Consider the following 14,398-nt stretch of genomic DNA (forward strand, 5'->3'; position numbering starts at 1 on the left):
CTTTTCTGCTTTTTTTTTTTTCAGTTCCCAGCTAAGATTCCATCTGTACAAGAAGTCTTCCATTCTCTTAATTCTGGTGTTTTATCTCTGAATTACTTCCAGTTTATCCTGTATATAATTTGTATGCAGTTATTTGCATGTTGTTTCCCCCAATACATTGTGAAGTCTTTGAGAGTCTGAACTGACTCTTATGTTTCTTTGTTCAACACAATATTCTGCACAGTGACTCGTATACAATTAGTACTTAATGTATGTTTTCTGACTAATTGACCAAACATCTGAGATTATTTAAATCCAAGTTTTCTAAGTTTTAAAGAGTCATTGTTTTTCTTGTATACCACCCCATGAGATAAAAAGTGGAACTTGCTGCCTACGGAATCTTACAAAGTCTATTGAGGGATATAACATAGCTTGGAGGGGCCAGGGAAGGATGCTACAAAGCAGTCACTGTGGAGCCACCTGACAATAATGACAGCTTCAATTTGTCATATTCTTCCTAACAGCAATGGTAATGTTGCTTTGATTTTTGCTAGCTGAGCAAAAGGTAGAAATGAGCAGCTAAGTGGTGCAATGGATGGACCTCTAGGCCTGGAATCAGGAAGACTCATCTTCCTGAATTTAAATCTAGCTTGATCTTGAGCAAGTCCAAAATGTAGTGAGAAGTAAGGAATATGCCAAGTCTTATCCTTAGTCATATAAATTTGAGTGAGAGTGGAGCAACCAGCCTTGGACAGAGTGCTTAGGGATGATATTTTTAGAAGAAAACTAGATTTAAATGAGATAGATACCACAGATAGGCAGGCAAGAAAGGAAGAGATCTAGAAAGAAATGTTTGTGAACAGTGGAGAAGCATTCCATAGGGTCCAGAGGAAAGGGAGGCTAAAGGCTGTATTGGAAGGGAATGGGATTAGACTGTACCTGGGACATATATAGTAGGTGCTTAATGCTAGTTGATTGACTAAGAGGTACTGGGGAGATTTTTCATCCGGACAAAAAGATGCTTTTAAATCACAGACATATTAGAAAAACAGCAAGAATTTGCTAATTATAGTGCATGGAGAATACCCAGTATAGAGATATTAAATTGGCCCCAAAACTCTAAATAAAATGATAGTTCAAGGTGCCTCTGCATGACCTTGAGTGAGGTGATGCTGCCTTGTTTGATTCTCTAGATGGTGAAGTGTATGTAGATTGTTTGACCAAAAACATATAAGCCATTACTATAGTCACTAATAAATAGAGCTTTTTTTCAGTGTTTAATGTAAAGGAGACCAGAAAAACAGTGTGAGACACCTCTTGCCATCCAAGACAGCTTGGGAGATTGATGGACAGTGTTAGTGAGAAACTTCCATGCTGATCTTGGCTGTCTTCTTGGCCAAGTTGTCTAGTCAAGACAGTGTGATAAGAACTGTTTTTCTGCCCTTTTTTGTTGTTATTGTTTATTTGTTTTTGATAGGGGCAGTTTTCCCTCCAATAGGAAAACAGTCCCATGTCCCAAGTTTAGGAAATGTAAAAAGGGAGTTTGTGAGAAATGCAAGATGATGATAATGGAAATCTAAGATAGGACAAAATTCTAGTCTGGTATTGAGGATCAGAGAGTAAAATAATCAGAGGGATTAGGAAAAATTTTTGGTTTTTGGGAAAACTTCCTTCCCCACAAAAATTTTGTCTTACCTACTTGTGTAATTATAGTAGTTATAAATGTTAGCTTTCCTGAATTGTTATGAGTAACTTTAAATGGCATTGGGATAAGGTACAACTTATTTAATAGTTGTTATTAAAATAAACACATTTCCCTCCAGGTTCCAACACCATCTTACTCTTGGCCCTAACAATCACACTCATCCAGGCGCTAACACCCAGCCACTACCTCACCCAACGTGATATTGAACGACTGAAATCCTCTTTGAATCAGCCATTCTCAGATTTGGAAACTGCTTTCTACTCCATCGTGGGACTCAGCAAGCTTGGTGCACAAGTGCCTGATGTAAAGGTGAAGTTAAGAATTTGGTTTTCCTATCAGTTATTAAAAAATATCTTTGCTTTCTCCATTTGGAAGTACTAAGGCAAAGTTTGTGTAAGGTTGAGCAGGTGGCCCCTTGGGAATGGGAACAGAGTTATAATGGGAAACCTTGACAGTTTACGATATTTGCTAGTAAGAAACTGGTATGGGCTCATTTGTTTATTTTTGTTCTTTTGGTTTTTTAATATATAATTTTATAACCCTACTTCAATATAATTGTTTACTTTGAAATCAGAGTCTCCCCCCCATAGTATTTTATTTTTTTCCAATGACATATAAAGATATTTTTCAACATTTACTATCATAATATTTCGAGCTCAAATTTTTCTCCTTCCTCAGTCCAAGACAGCAAGCAATCTGATATAGATTATATATATGCAGTCATATTAATCATATTTCCATATTGGTCATATTGTGAAGGAAGAATCAGAACAAAAGGGAAAAACCATGAAAAAGAAAAAACAAAAAAAAAGTGAAAATAGTATGCTCCAGGTTTCTTTTCTGAATGTGTGTAGCATTTTCCATCACGATTCCCTTGAAGTTATCTTATTGTTGAGAATTGTTGTTGAGAAGATTTAAATCTCTCATAGTTGATTATTGCACTATATTGCTGTTAGTATGTACAATGTTCCCCTAGTTCTGCTTATCTCATTCAGCATCAGTTCATGAAAATCTTTCCATTTTTTTCTGAAATATGTTGGTTTATTGATTCTTACAACATAATAGCATTCCATTATATTCATATACCACACCATGTTCAGTCATTTTGTATGGGCCATTTTAACTGGGTACAAGGGAAATCTTAAATTGATGAATTTTCATACAGACCCAGGCTTGTTCTTTGGGCAAGACATCTTGTAAAAAAAACTTTGCCTCGTTTTATCAGTGTCTTACAGTGATTCAGAATGTGTTATAAGTTGTATCTCAGAGAATTATCTTGCCGTTAAATAAATCCAGTTTTCCTATTAGTATTAGACCTTAGGTTCATGAGAATTGTGGGTAAAATATCTGGTCACTTAAAAGTTTCAGTATAAATTTTAGCTATCTTATTTAAATTGTTTTATCCTTCAGTTACTCCTATGGAGTCAGGGTAATATGGGCAAGGAAAACATTGAATCTGGAGTAGCTTCCAGATTTCTTTTGTTTGTCCTAAGAATATATATCTCTGCCCTTATTAATAAGGGCAATAAAGTTAGGAATAAATTCTTTTAAGAGTTTTTTTTGCTAATTATAACACTTTGTGATTTTATGCAAGTATGACCTTTACGCATCCTGAATACATATATGAGCAACTCATATACCTTCATAGGAATAGTATTTAAATACTTAATAAATTAATTTGTATACTTATAAAAAGTCCCCATGGTGAGAATAAGTTGTGTTCTTTACTCTTACAGACTTTCCCACATACTGGGTTTAGCAATAATATTTCTATTGGCAATGTTGGACCATGTAGGAAAAATTTTAGAACCAGACAATTTTGAAAAAAACACTTTCAATAAGCTTCTTCTTTTTGTTTATATATATCAGGTCTTGGTGAATAGGAATAAGGTACAAGATTAAGCACAACTATATGCCATAGGTCCTTGGGTTAGAGTTTGCCAGTCTCCAAGCATCTTTCTCTTTTTGTGACCTAATTTTGATAACAGTTAAGAGTACATCATAGGAGACCAGGGAGGGGTCTTTAGGGAGGGAAAAAACCAGTACACTTGTAGCCTATGGTTCAAGAAGAGCACATTCTATGCTCTTAATTGATAAGCTCATTTAATGGGAAAAGATATAGGGTGGTTGGCTAGCCTATAGATTCAAGATTATTTAGTGAAATATTGGTCAGAGGATTTTATTGTAAAAGGGGGACCCAGAAAGGACACACTTGTTATCTCATTAAACTTCTGTCATATCTGGTTCTGAAAGTGACAGACTGAGCATTTTTAGGTATGTCAGGGCAAGATTCCTTTAACTCTTTGATTTTGAGTAAAGGTCAGAAATATTTTTGAAACAGCTGGTTTATATAGTATTATTTCATATCATCTAAAGGTTGTATGTAGCACCCGAGCTTGTGATCTGATAGATGGGAAATCTTTGGTTCACTTATGGGTCAGGGTTACCTTTTCAGAACCTTCACAGGACTGACACTCTGACCTCAGCAATAAGTATCCAACTGAAACTAGTTTAGGAATGTGCCATTTAGCACTTCCAGATTGGTAACTGTTTGACTATTCCTCTTGTATAGTGAATTGCTAATTTATCAGCAAGCATTTATTAAGTACTTTCCACGTACTGAACACTGAGGAAACCGTCAAAAACCAGAACTGTTCTGCACTCAAAAGAACTTGGGGAAGAAACATGTACATGGATAGGTTTTTATGAGATATGTACAAAATAAATACCAAGATAATCTTGGAGAACCAAGTCCTAGCACCTGAGGGTAACAAGAAAGGCTATGTGCAGAAGGTGGTACTTGATCTGAGTCTTGAAGAGATTCCAAGAAGTCTGGTAAGGAAGAAAATAATCCCTTGATGGGAAATAGCCAATGAAAATGCAGTGAGAAAGGAAGTGGGAAACATGGCAAGTAAGCCAGTATGGCTAGACTCTGGTGTTTTTGAATTAATAAGTAAGATGTAAGATTTCAAAGGTAGTGAGGCATTTTAAATGTTTATATTTGCTTCTAGAGATAATAGGGGACCTCTGGAACTTATCAGGTAGGATTAGTCATTAAGAAAGTCACTATGGCATTTCTGTAAAGGATAGATTGGAATTGGGAAGAGACTTTCGAAATAGGAGTCCACTTAGGCCATTGCAGTAGGTTATGGCTGGCAAAAAGCAGTAATAGCCTGAATTGGGGTTTTCACTCTGAATAGAGAAAGGAAGATATAGAGTTAGAAATGACAAGATTTGCCATCTTTGGATATTTCTACAAGCAAAATGAGATGGTAGGCTTATAATAAGTAAATCAGTTTGTAATCCCAATAAATTCCCTCTTACATGGTAAGTTCCATTGTTTACAATTAAAGATATAATTATGCATCGATATTTAGTAATTGTATACAGGTATAGTATAATACATGACAGCCATTAAGACTAATTTAGTAGGGTTCAGATTTCTAGGGAACAAATCTTTATCACCTTTTATCAACATTCTGTAACTTACTGATTTCTAGTGAACTGCACTATTTTCAAGCTCTGGTCTTCTTAAAGTTGGCTCTGTCTGCTCTTAAAAGAATCTTATCTGATTTGAATGAATTTGGTATCACATTAATGTTAATAAGTTGTTATAAAGTACCATTTTCCCATTCGTAGGAGAGGATAAACAAGACATGGATACCATTAGACATTTTATATAGAAGCCATGTATGAATTATATAAGATCCATAAAATCTTTCGGTAATTATTAATCTGAAGTTTTAAAGCCCAAATCCAATTTTCCAACTCTTATTTCAAAAGACCTCTAAATGTTCATTTCTCATTTCAATTTTTAGGCTTTAAATTTATGACTTCAATTTTACACTTAGGTTGAAAACAGCTTAAGTGTAAAAGATGTTTGAGCCAGTAGAGTCTTGTTTTTATCATTTAGTTGTTTTTCAGTTGTATCTGACTCTGAGCCCTTTTGAGGTTTTCTTGGCAAAGTTATTGTAGTGATTTGTCAAATTTCCAACTACATCTCATTTAATAGATGAGGAAACTGAGACAAACAGTATTAAGTGACTTACCCATGATCAAACAGCTAGGCAGTATATGACATTAGATTTGAACTTAGGTCTTCCTTACCTCAATCCAGTGCCGTATTTATTCTGCCTTTCACATCATTAATTATTTCTATTTTTTGTTTTTTGACTCCCTCATTTTTTAGGATGTATTGTTAAGTCTCTATTAGGTCTGCATTTTTTGTTTGTGCTCCCAAAACGATTACTATTTTTACTGTTATATGCATCATAATTTAGGTTTCATTTCAAAATATTAATTATACAATTGTATAATATTTACCAAAATTATAATATTTAAAAATCTAATTAAACAGAATGAGACAGTAGTAATAATTACAATATGATATAATAATAATACAAAACATAAAACAGAACTTGCCATTTCCAATTATGTGATTTAAAAACCCTGGATATGTGCCTCTGCATTTGACATTCTTTGTTGATTGCCTTCAAAACCAGACAATCTAAATCAATAATGCAATAATAGTAATTATTCCCAATTAATCTGTGAAACCCAGTATAAAGCTAACTTAAACTGTTCAAGTCTAAGTTTGTTGCATGATTTTAACTTAACTTCTCAGATATATTTCAGGATAGCAGCATTGGTAACATTAAGTCTAAAAATCAGTAGTTGTTTCCTTAACTTCTTGGAAAAGAATTTTCTCTTTAGAGATATTCTCTTGACTTAAATCAGTTTCTAACAGGGAGCAGCTTTTCTGTAAATCCGACTTTTCTCTTTTAATTTGATCTCATTCAGTTTTCTGAATTTTTAATAGTTTGCAGATGGTTTTATTGCAAATTACTATATTTTTATTTGCGTGCCTCTAACATTATACTTTAATATCTTACCATAAGTTTTTTTAACCTTAAACTTTTGTGTTTACAAATCATGTTTATACTTTATAGTGGATCATGGTTTCAAAAATATATTTCTCTTAACTTCTTTTTAGAAATGACAATTTCTAAATAATTGAATTCTATTAAATCATTTATTCAGATTGATTCCCATGAATTAAAATTTTTCTACAACAAAATAAAGCATTAATTTTTTCAAAATATTTCCTTTTTCTGTTGGAGAGTAAAAATTGAAGATGGTACTTAACTAGAAGGAAAAAGATAACAGTATTGATTAATAATAATTCACCTTGAACATATTTTGCTTTGAGATGACAAACATAAAAACATAAAAAGCCCTTTTCGTCCTGGGACTTAGCATCTCACTGGACATTTTGATCTTATGTGAGATAAATAAAATTATTTATAATGCAGGATTTGGGGAAACTCCTTTATCCCATAATCTCCATGAGGGAAAATAAAATAGTAAGGCTGGTTGCAGGTAGTTGAATTTCTTAATTTCCAAATTAAGGGCAGCTTGGTGGCACAGTAGATACAGCACTGATCCTACAATTAAATCTTGATTTTAATAAATCTGGCCTCAAATACTTGACACTTACTAGCTGTGTGACTGTGCAAAAAACTTAACCCCTATTGTATCTCACTCATATATATGCACACCAAATCTCCTTCCCCCATTCCAAATTAACAGTTCATAGTAATTCTAGAAAAGCTTCTTCATAAAGTCTTTACAAATTCAGGTTTTTTCCCTCTTATGCTCTGTAAATTCATATTTGAAATATTAGGCACATATCGTCTATTTCTGTAGAGTCATCAATTTAGCCTTCATAAATCTTAAGAACAAAAGAGTCCTTCCTAAACCAATTCTGTTCTCATAATTGATATGATCTTTTCCCATGTCCCTTGATTTGACCAGGTCATGGAAAAATAATGTCTTCTCCTCAAATTGGGAAATTCTCATTTTCTTTTTTAAATGACTCTTAATTTTTATCCCTTTTCATGTATGAGAGTTATCTTGTAGATTGAAAGAGGTTAACTCTGCCCCCTCAGCAAATTCTTGCTATCATTCAACCATAAACTAATGTTATTCCTTTTTGGAATTCTTTACAACTTTGCTCAGTCAGGCCCTTAATAAAAACCTAAGGATTTAGGCTTTTCTTCTCGTTACAGTTTAAACTCTCATTTTTTCCCCCCTTTGAATCATCCCAGATGTAAAACTTGCACCTTTCTGGAAGCAGCAAGACCTAGGCTTCTACCATACTTGCAAACAATAGGCCAGACTGCTTCTGGAGGAGGCAAGACAGATTTAAAGTACTTCCCTTTTTGTTTTTACTGGATCCCATTTACCTCCCAATTAGCCTACATGTGTAGTAGAAATGAACACTGTAGCCAGTGTTGACAAAGGCACAGTAGCATATAAAATAGATACGGTTGGATTCATTGCAGAAAGAGCCAGGGCTCACAATCAAGAATGACAGCCTTCAACTCCCTGTGTGTCCTTTCCCATAACTATATTATAAATTGAAAGAACTAGCAGTAACAAAACAGACAGACACAAATAGATAAAATTCCCAAGACATTGGAGGGAAAAAAAAAACCAATAAACTTGTCCCCATAAAATCAACAGACAGTTTAACTTTTTCTTGGGAAGCTTGTGTTTTCTTGACAGGACTAATAGAACCAGAATCACAGGAATGGAGGACAACCTTAGTTTGTCCCAACAGAATCTGGCAAAAATCTAGCAGTCACAGAAATGCCCGCTAGCCAGAAATACAACAGATCATGTACAGATGGCAGAAAATCAACCAACCAGGGTTTTCTCTGAGACAGGAATGGCCAGCCTTCAATCCAGAGCAGCTACCAAAGCTCCAAAGCCACTTTGAGTATTTCTGTTAAGCAAAAAATTAAACACAGTATATCCTGGGGATTCCTTCTTAGAAATATATATTGGGTAAGCCATGAAGTCTGAGCCTTCTGTGTACACTGTCCGTCCCTCTTAAATATCTCTCGATTAGAGTAAGCCCAAAGAAGAAACAGAGAGAGTCAGTTCCTGTCACTATCACCTAACAAAGCCAGCATACTGGATTCAGAGTTGCAACGACAAATAAGTTCAATCCCAGAACTGTCAGAGAAATATTCTATTAGTCCTATGCCAAAACATATTGTTTTCATGTGCCTTCATGGGGAAGACTCTCATCTAAAGAGTAAGTTTCTCTCATTCTTTGTACTAGTATCCCTAGCCTAGTTTCTGACACAGTAATCAGACATTTAATAGACATTTGTTAATCCATCAAGAATAGGCTTAGAGTGGGGGCAGCTAGGTGCTGCAGTGGTTAGAGTACCAGCCCTGAAGTCAGGACCTGAGTTCAAATGTGGCCTCAGACACTTAACACTTCCTAGCTATGTGACCCTGGGCAAGTCACTTAATCCCAGTTGCCTCAGCAAAAAAAAAAAAGAAGAAGAAGAAGAAGAATAGGCTTTAAGTCCTGATTCTGCAGGACTAATCTAAAGAAAGTATTATTTTAAATAAGTTGAGTGTGACACTCATATGCAGGGAAGCTTTTGGAAAGGAATAGAAACTGGAGGTAGGGAAACCATTTAGAGTAAATGGTCCTTCTTGTACATAGAAGAATTGGCATGTTGTGGTATTTTGTTTCTCTTTCTCCCTGAACTTAATTTACAATATTCTAAAAGGTTTTCTTGTTTCCTTCCTTTCCACAATTACAAAGTAATAGTTCCCATTTACAGATAGTTTTAAGGTTTACAAAGTACTTTGGTCACTTGAACAAGATGGATGGTAACAATGATAATAGAAAAGAAGGGAAGCAAGAGACATTGAAAAAGAGCTTATTGACAAGACTTAACAGATTGATTTGATAAATGCTTGGAGGGAGGGAGAAAATTTTAAAGATATAGCCAAAATTTTAATTCTGAGTGACTAAAAGAATGATAGTACTGTTGACAGAAATAAGGAAGTCAGGAATTTTGTTTTTTTGAAGGACATGAATTTGGCTTTGACAGGTTCAGTTAGATTTGATGGTTAAATATCTAAATGGAATTATTCAGCAGGCAGTTGGAGATGTGAGACATGCTAAGGAGAGCAGTAAGGAGTCAAACTGGAGATGTAAGAATATGTTATTTACAGATGTGATCATTGTTGAGTTTGGTTCTGGACAGCAAGAATTACATGATGTGGTAAATATACAAATATTTTGCAAATGGATTAGAACTTTTTATTCAGGAACTTAATATTCACATTTTTATTCATTATCATTACAAAATTGATAATTAGCTTAGAAAACAGCCTAAAAATACTTAGGGACTATTGAGTATAGTATAGTAATAGTATAGTATAGTATAGTATAGTATAGTATAGTATAGTATAAAATGTAGTATAGTATACTATAGTATAGTATAGTATAGTTTACTTTAGTATAGATATATAGTATAGTATAGTCCAGAATCATACGTGATGCAATTTTTATTGTCTATGTGCCAATGTAAACAAGTGCTTCTGTGTCCATTTCCCATAATGTAAGATACTATTGTCTATAGTTTAAGCTGTTGCTTTTTAAATGATAATTATTTTACAAAAGCCTTAAACTTTGAAAAGTCTCAGTCAACTTATAGACAAGAAGTGAAGTCTTCTTTCATTGTATTTTGAATGAATTCTACAAGGCTCTTTGTTTTTTCCTATAATACCTTTCCATTTTAATTCACATATTCACTTACCAACATTTGTTAAAAATGTCATAGAAAATATTTACCTATAATTCTCATGTGTACCTGGCATTTTTTGTTGGAGCAGATGCTTTTTGTTTTCAAGATGCAAACAATAATCTGCTTGGAGATCTCTCTTACCAGTTGAAAAAGCAAGAAATGAATGGGGGAAAATAGGATATAACTAACTCTCAATTTGATGAATCCAATACATCCCGTTGCTCTCAAACTCATACTTCAGTTTTAGTATCTAAATAATTAGATGTTATACTATGGCTTTTCCACAAGATGGAGACAAAGTACATATTTTTACAACAAACCTTGTACATAGAAGAATTGGCATGTTGTGGTATTTTGTTTCTCTTTCTCCCTGAACTTAATTTACAATATTCTAAAAGGTTTTCTTGTTTCCTTCCTTTCCACAATTGATTTTTTTTTCTAGAAACTTGATTTATTCAGAATTCTTATAGGATTCCAGAGGGTTGTGGGTTTTTTTGTTTTTGTTTTTTTTCAGATTGTTGTTATAATTGTATGGCCATTTAAACATTTTGTTTTGAATAACTAGAATATATATCTTTACAAACCAAAATATTTAGTGATGTTATCTGTCTATGTGAAAGTACTGCCTTAGTATTTCTAACTTTAACTCAATGTGAGTCATGAGGTAAAAAACAGTTCTATTTCTTTCAGTGAAAAATAGATGATGATGGGATAGGATCATTTGTAACTTAGCTTTTAAGTCATTGTAGAGCTAATCAGTTGTACAAGATACCCGAGGAATTTTCCCCATCCCTCTTAAAATCACTACTAAATCTTGATTTCTTTTTTTCTTTAGCAAGCCTGTACCTTCATCAAATCCAACCTAAATCCCAACAGCCTTGACTCCCTCTTCTATGCTGCACAGTCCAGTCAGCTCCTTTCAGGTTGTGAGGTAAGTCAAATTCTTCAATCTAATATTACAACCATTGAACTACAAAAACCTCTTTTGACTTCTTTTATATTATTGAGGCTTAGAGGAGAAATTATTTTGGATTTCAAAAAATTAGTGTTCTTTTTTTTTCTGGAAGTTCTTTTTATAACATTAATGAAAATTCACTTTTTTTTAATATGAAGCTTTATTTTTTTCTTAATTCTGACTTATTACAGCTTTATCAGTCTTAGAAAACAAATGAACATTCCTTCTTGTAATAGTTTTTCTTCGTGCTGTTTAGCAAAACCTTGATTTTCTTTTATATCTCCCCTTTCTTCTTGTACCAAAAGGAAACTATAATGAATATGAAAAATCCTTCCTCACCAGATTTCTAGAATGTTTATATTCCTGAATGCAGGACAGCCCTTGTGCAGAAAAAAATGACTGTCAGATCCAGGCATCAGAAACATTAAAACATCAATGTGGGTGTGCTCACATTTGATGTCTATGTAGCATCAGGTTTGCTTGTGACTTGAGAGAAGAGACATTAGATTGCCTAGTTGCCAATGCCTGATCCAAAATCCTTTGTATTTCCACTATTTCGTAGATTTCTATTTCCAACGAGACCAAAGATCTGCTCCATGCAGCTGTGAGTGAAGATTCATCAGTCTCTCAGATCTACCATGCAGTTGGAGCCCTCAATGGCTTTGGCCTTCCTTTGGCATCTCAAGAAGCACTCAGTGCTCTCATTGCCCGTCTTAGTAAGGAGGAAACTGTGCTGGCGTAAGTGTTGTTAAGATGTATTTTTTCAGCTCCTAATCTGCTATATTGTCCAAAGTTTTCCTTCTAGGAGGAAAAAAAATATGAAACCAAGACACGGATAGACAATGAGGTATAAAGTCAAAGACACAGGAAGATAAATCAGTCTTATGGGTAAAGAATAAAACTAAGAAAGAATATGTAATTGACAAGTATACCAATTTACCAAATATTTTCTTCATAATAATCCTGTGAGCTAGATGTAGTTCAGCTTAATAATTATTATCCACAGTCTCAGAGAGTTTAATTGATTTATCCAAAATCACACAGCTACAAAGTATTAGAACTAGGTTTTAAACCTAAGTTCCCCACTTTTAGGATTAAAATTCTCTCTGTGACATACATTACTTCTCAATGATTAGCCACAGGGATTAGTTCTTTGTCTAGTGTGGCTATCCTGGGGATATGCCAAAAAGAAATAAGCCAAAATTTTAGGAATTCTTTAAATGACAGAAAAGTTGATGGGAGGTGAGAAAGTCTGTGGTGAAAGAGAAAGGGGTTCCATATGCCAAAAGGTACTGCCTTGAAAAAACTACCTTCAGTAGAAGAATGCATGTATGAAAGAGATGAATCACATATGAGATAATCTACCTTTTAAATGATTGTTTTAAATGGGCTGCTTATCCCCCTTACAAAGTGGATTTTGGGAAAAAAGGGAAAAAGGATTTGAAAGTTGTCATTGTTAAGTGTTGTAAACAAATTGTTTTGCGTTACTTAAGACTCAAAAAGGAAGGAAACTTATGACTAAGGAGTAAGTATTTGATAAGACTCATTGACAAAATATTAATCTGTAGCTGAGCAGATTTATTTTTATTCTAAAAGTTCCTTTGAGAACTTGATTTATCATCACTATGATTTATCCCAAAGAAGAGAAAAATTTTGTTTTAATTGAAAAATCATTTTCTCTTACTTTTCCAGCCTTTTTTGAGCTCTGCATGTATTATTGGCAAAAACTGGGCTCTTTGTCGTTTTTAAAATTCATTTTCATTCCCCAACTACCCACAATAGTGATCCTTAAAGATTATACTTCATATTGATTCTCATGTTTTTTTTTTTTGTTGTTGTTGTTGTTGTTTTGATAAACTATCACTTCCTTATTTAATAATTAAAATATTTCCATGGAGGTAAGTTTTCCAAGGAACATGTTAGAATTGTTGCAAAGTTAATGGAGATCATTAAACACAGAAAACTGTTTTACCTTGCATTCTCTAACATATTGATTTTATATATAGTGATTGAGTCCTAGGCTAGTTAGAGTAATGAGTTCACTCAACTACCAGATGGCCCCATTTTTCCTTTTTCATCCAGAAGGGCACCATTTACATTTTTCAGGGTTTATACCTTCAGAGAATAGAGAAATGGACATTTAGGTGTGGAAGGGAGACTTAGAAAACAATTATTTAATCTAAACTTCTGATTTTTTAGAAGAGGAAACTGAGGCTTAGAAAGAAATGGCCTAGTTGTCGAAAAGAATGGTAGAACCAAGATTAGAATCAGATCTCCTGATTGTTACTTCATTGTTTTCTCTAATGCATTGTGTTGTGACGCAGAGGTAGTATTTATTGACTTCATACTTTGGGCATAGTATCATGATAGGATTTGTGTGGCATTCACAAATGTAAGACAATCTGTGAAAAATTAATGTAAGCGAAGTTAATCTGTAATTAAGAGTTAAATTAGACTACAGATGAAAAATGTTGTGAATTTAGGGGAAGGAGGAATTACTGAGATTTGGGGGGCATTCACCCTTATCTAGATATTGGGGAAATTTTCCCATAGATTTTCTAATTCTGGTGAAATATGTGAACATCATTACCAAGAATAGGTTTATAGCTTGCTTTCTGCCTGTTCAGTATTTTGTTGTTAAACGAGTTAAAATACAAATATGAGGTAGAATATCATACTTGCTTCTTATAGGCAATTCTGATAAAATTTGTTAGAAGAAAAAATTATCTACAAATTAGAGATTATCAATAGAATTAACGCATGCTCAGTTCCTCCATTTACTTGGATAATTGAAGATTAACTAGAGGAATTTAATATATGAGTAGACCCATGATCTTATTGGTGTGACTGCTTTCTATTAGTGCAAATAAAAATTTTTCCATGATTTTAATCATATGCAGCTTTAGTCATTTAAGCATTTGTTGCATCCACAATGTGCTAGGCATTGCAGTTATGAATACAAAAGTGATAGAGTCCCTGCCTTCAAGCCCATCAAGAATAGTTTTTGGTCTCGCTTCCTTCTGGTGCCAGTTCTGCTACTCTTGTGGCTTGTTCTGCTTGGTCAGAGTGGAACAGATGGGGTTAGTGTAGTCACATCTAGTAAGAAAGGAAAATCACTGACCCTCTTTAGAAAAGGAAAGA

The 14,398-nt window shown here is 33.9% G+C and overlaps 1 protein-coding gene across 5 annotated transcripts in view; it reads left to right on the forward strand.

The window, feature by feature from the left end:
* Positions 1-14,398, forward strand: part of RPN2 (ribophorin II) — a 178,600-nt gene that overhangs the window by 2,149 nt on the left and 162,053 nt on the right. For all 5 annotated transcript variants that reach the window (XM_051979331.1, XM_051979328.1, XM_051979329.1 and 2 more), the window contains exons 2-4: positions 1,803-1,993; positions 11,138-11,233; positions 11,820-11,995. In XM_051979331.1, the coding sequence (XP_051835291.1) occupies positions 1,803-1,993; positions 11,138-11,233; positions 11,820-11,995 (463 nt within the window). The remainder of the gene's footprint in view (positions 1-1,802; positions 1,994-11,137; positions 11,234-11,819; positions 11,996-14,398) is intronic.

The sequence above is a fragment of the Antechinus flavipes genome, chromosome 2, assembly GCF_016432865.1.
Source record: "Antechinus flavipes isolate AdamAnt ecotype Samford, QLD, Australia chromosome 2, AdamAnt_v2, whole genome shotgun sequence".
NCBI lineage: Eukaryota > Metazoa > Chordata > Mammalia > Dasyuromorphia > Dasyuridae > Antechinus > Antechinus flavipes.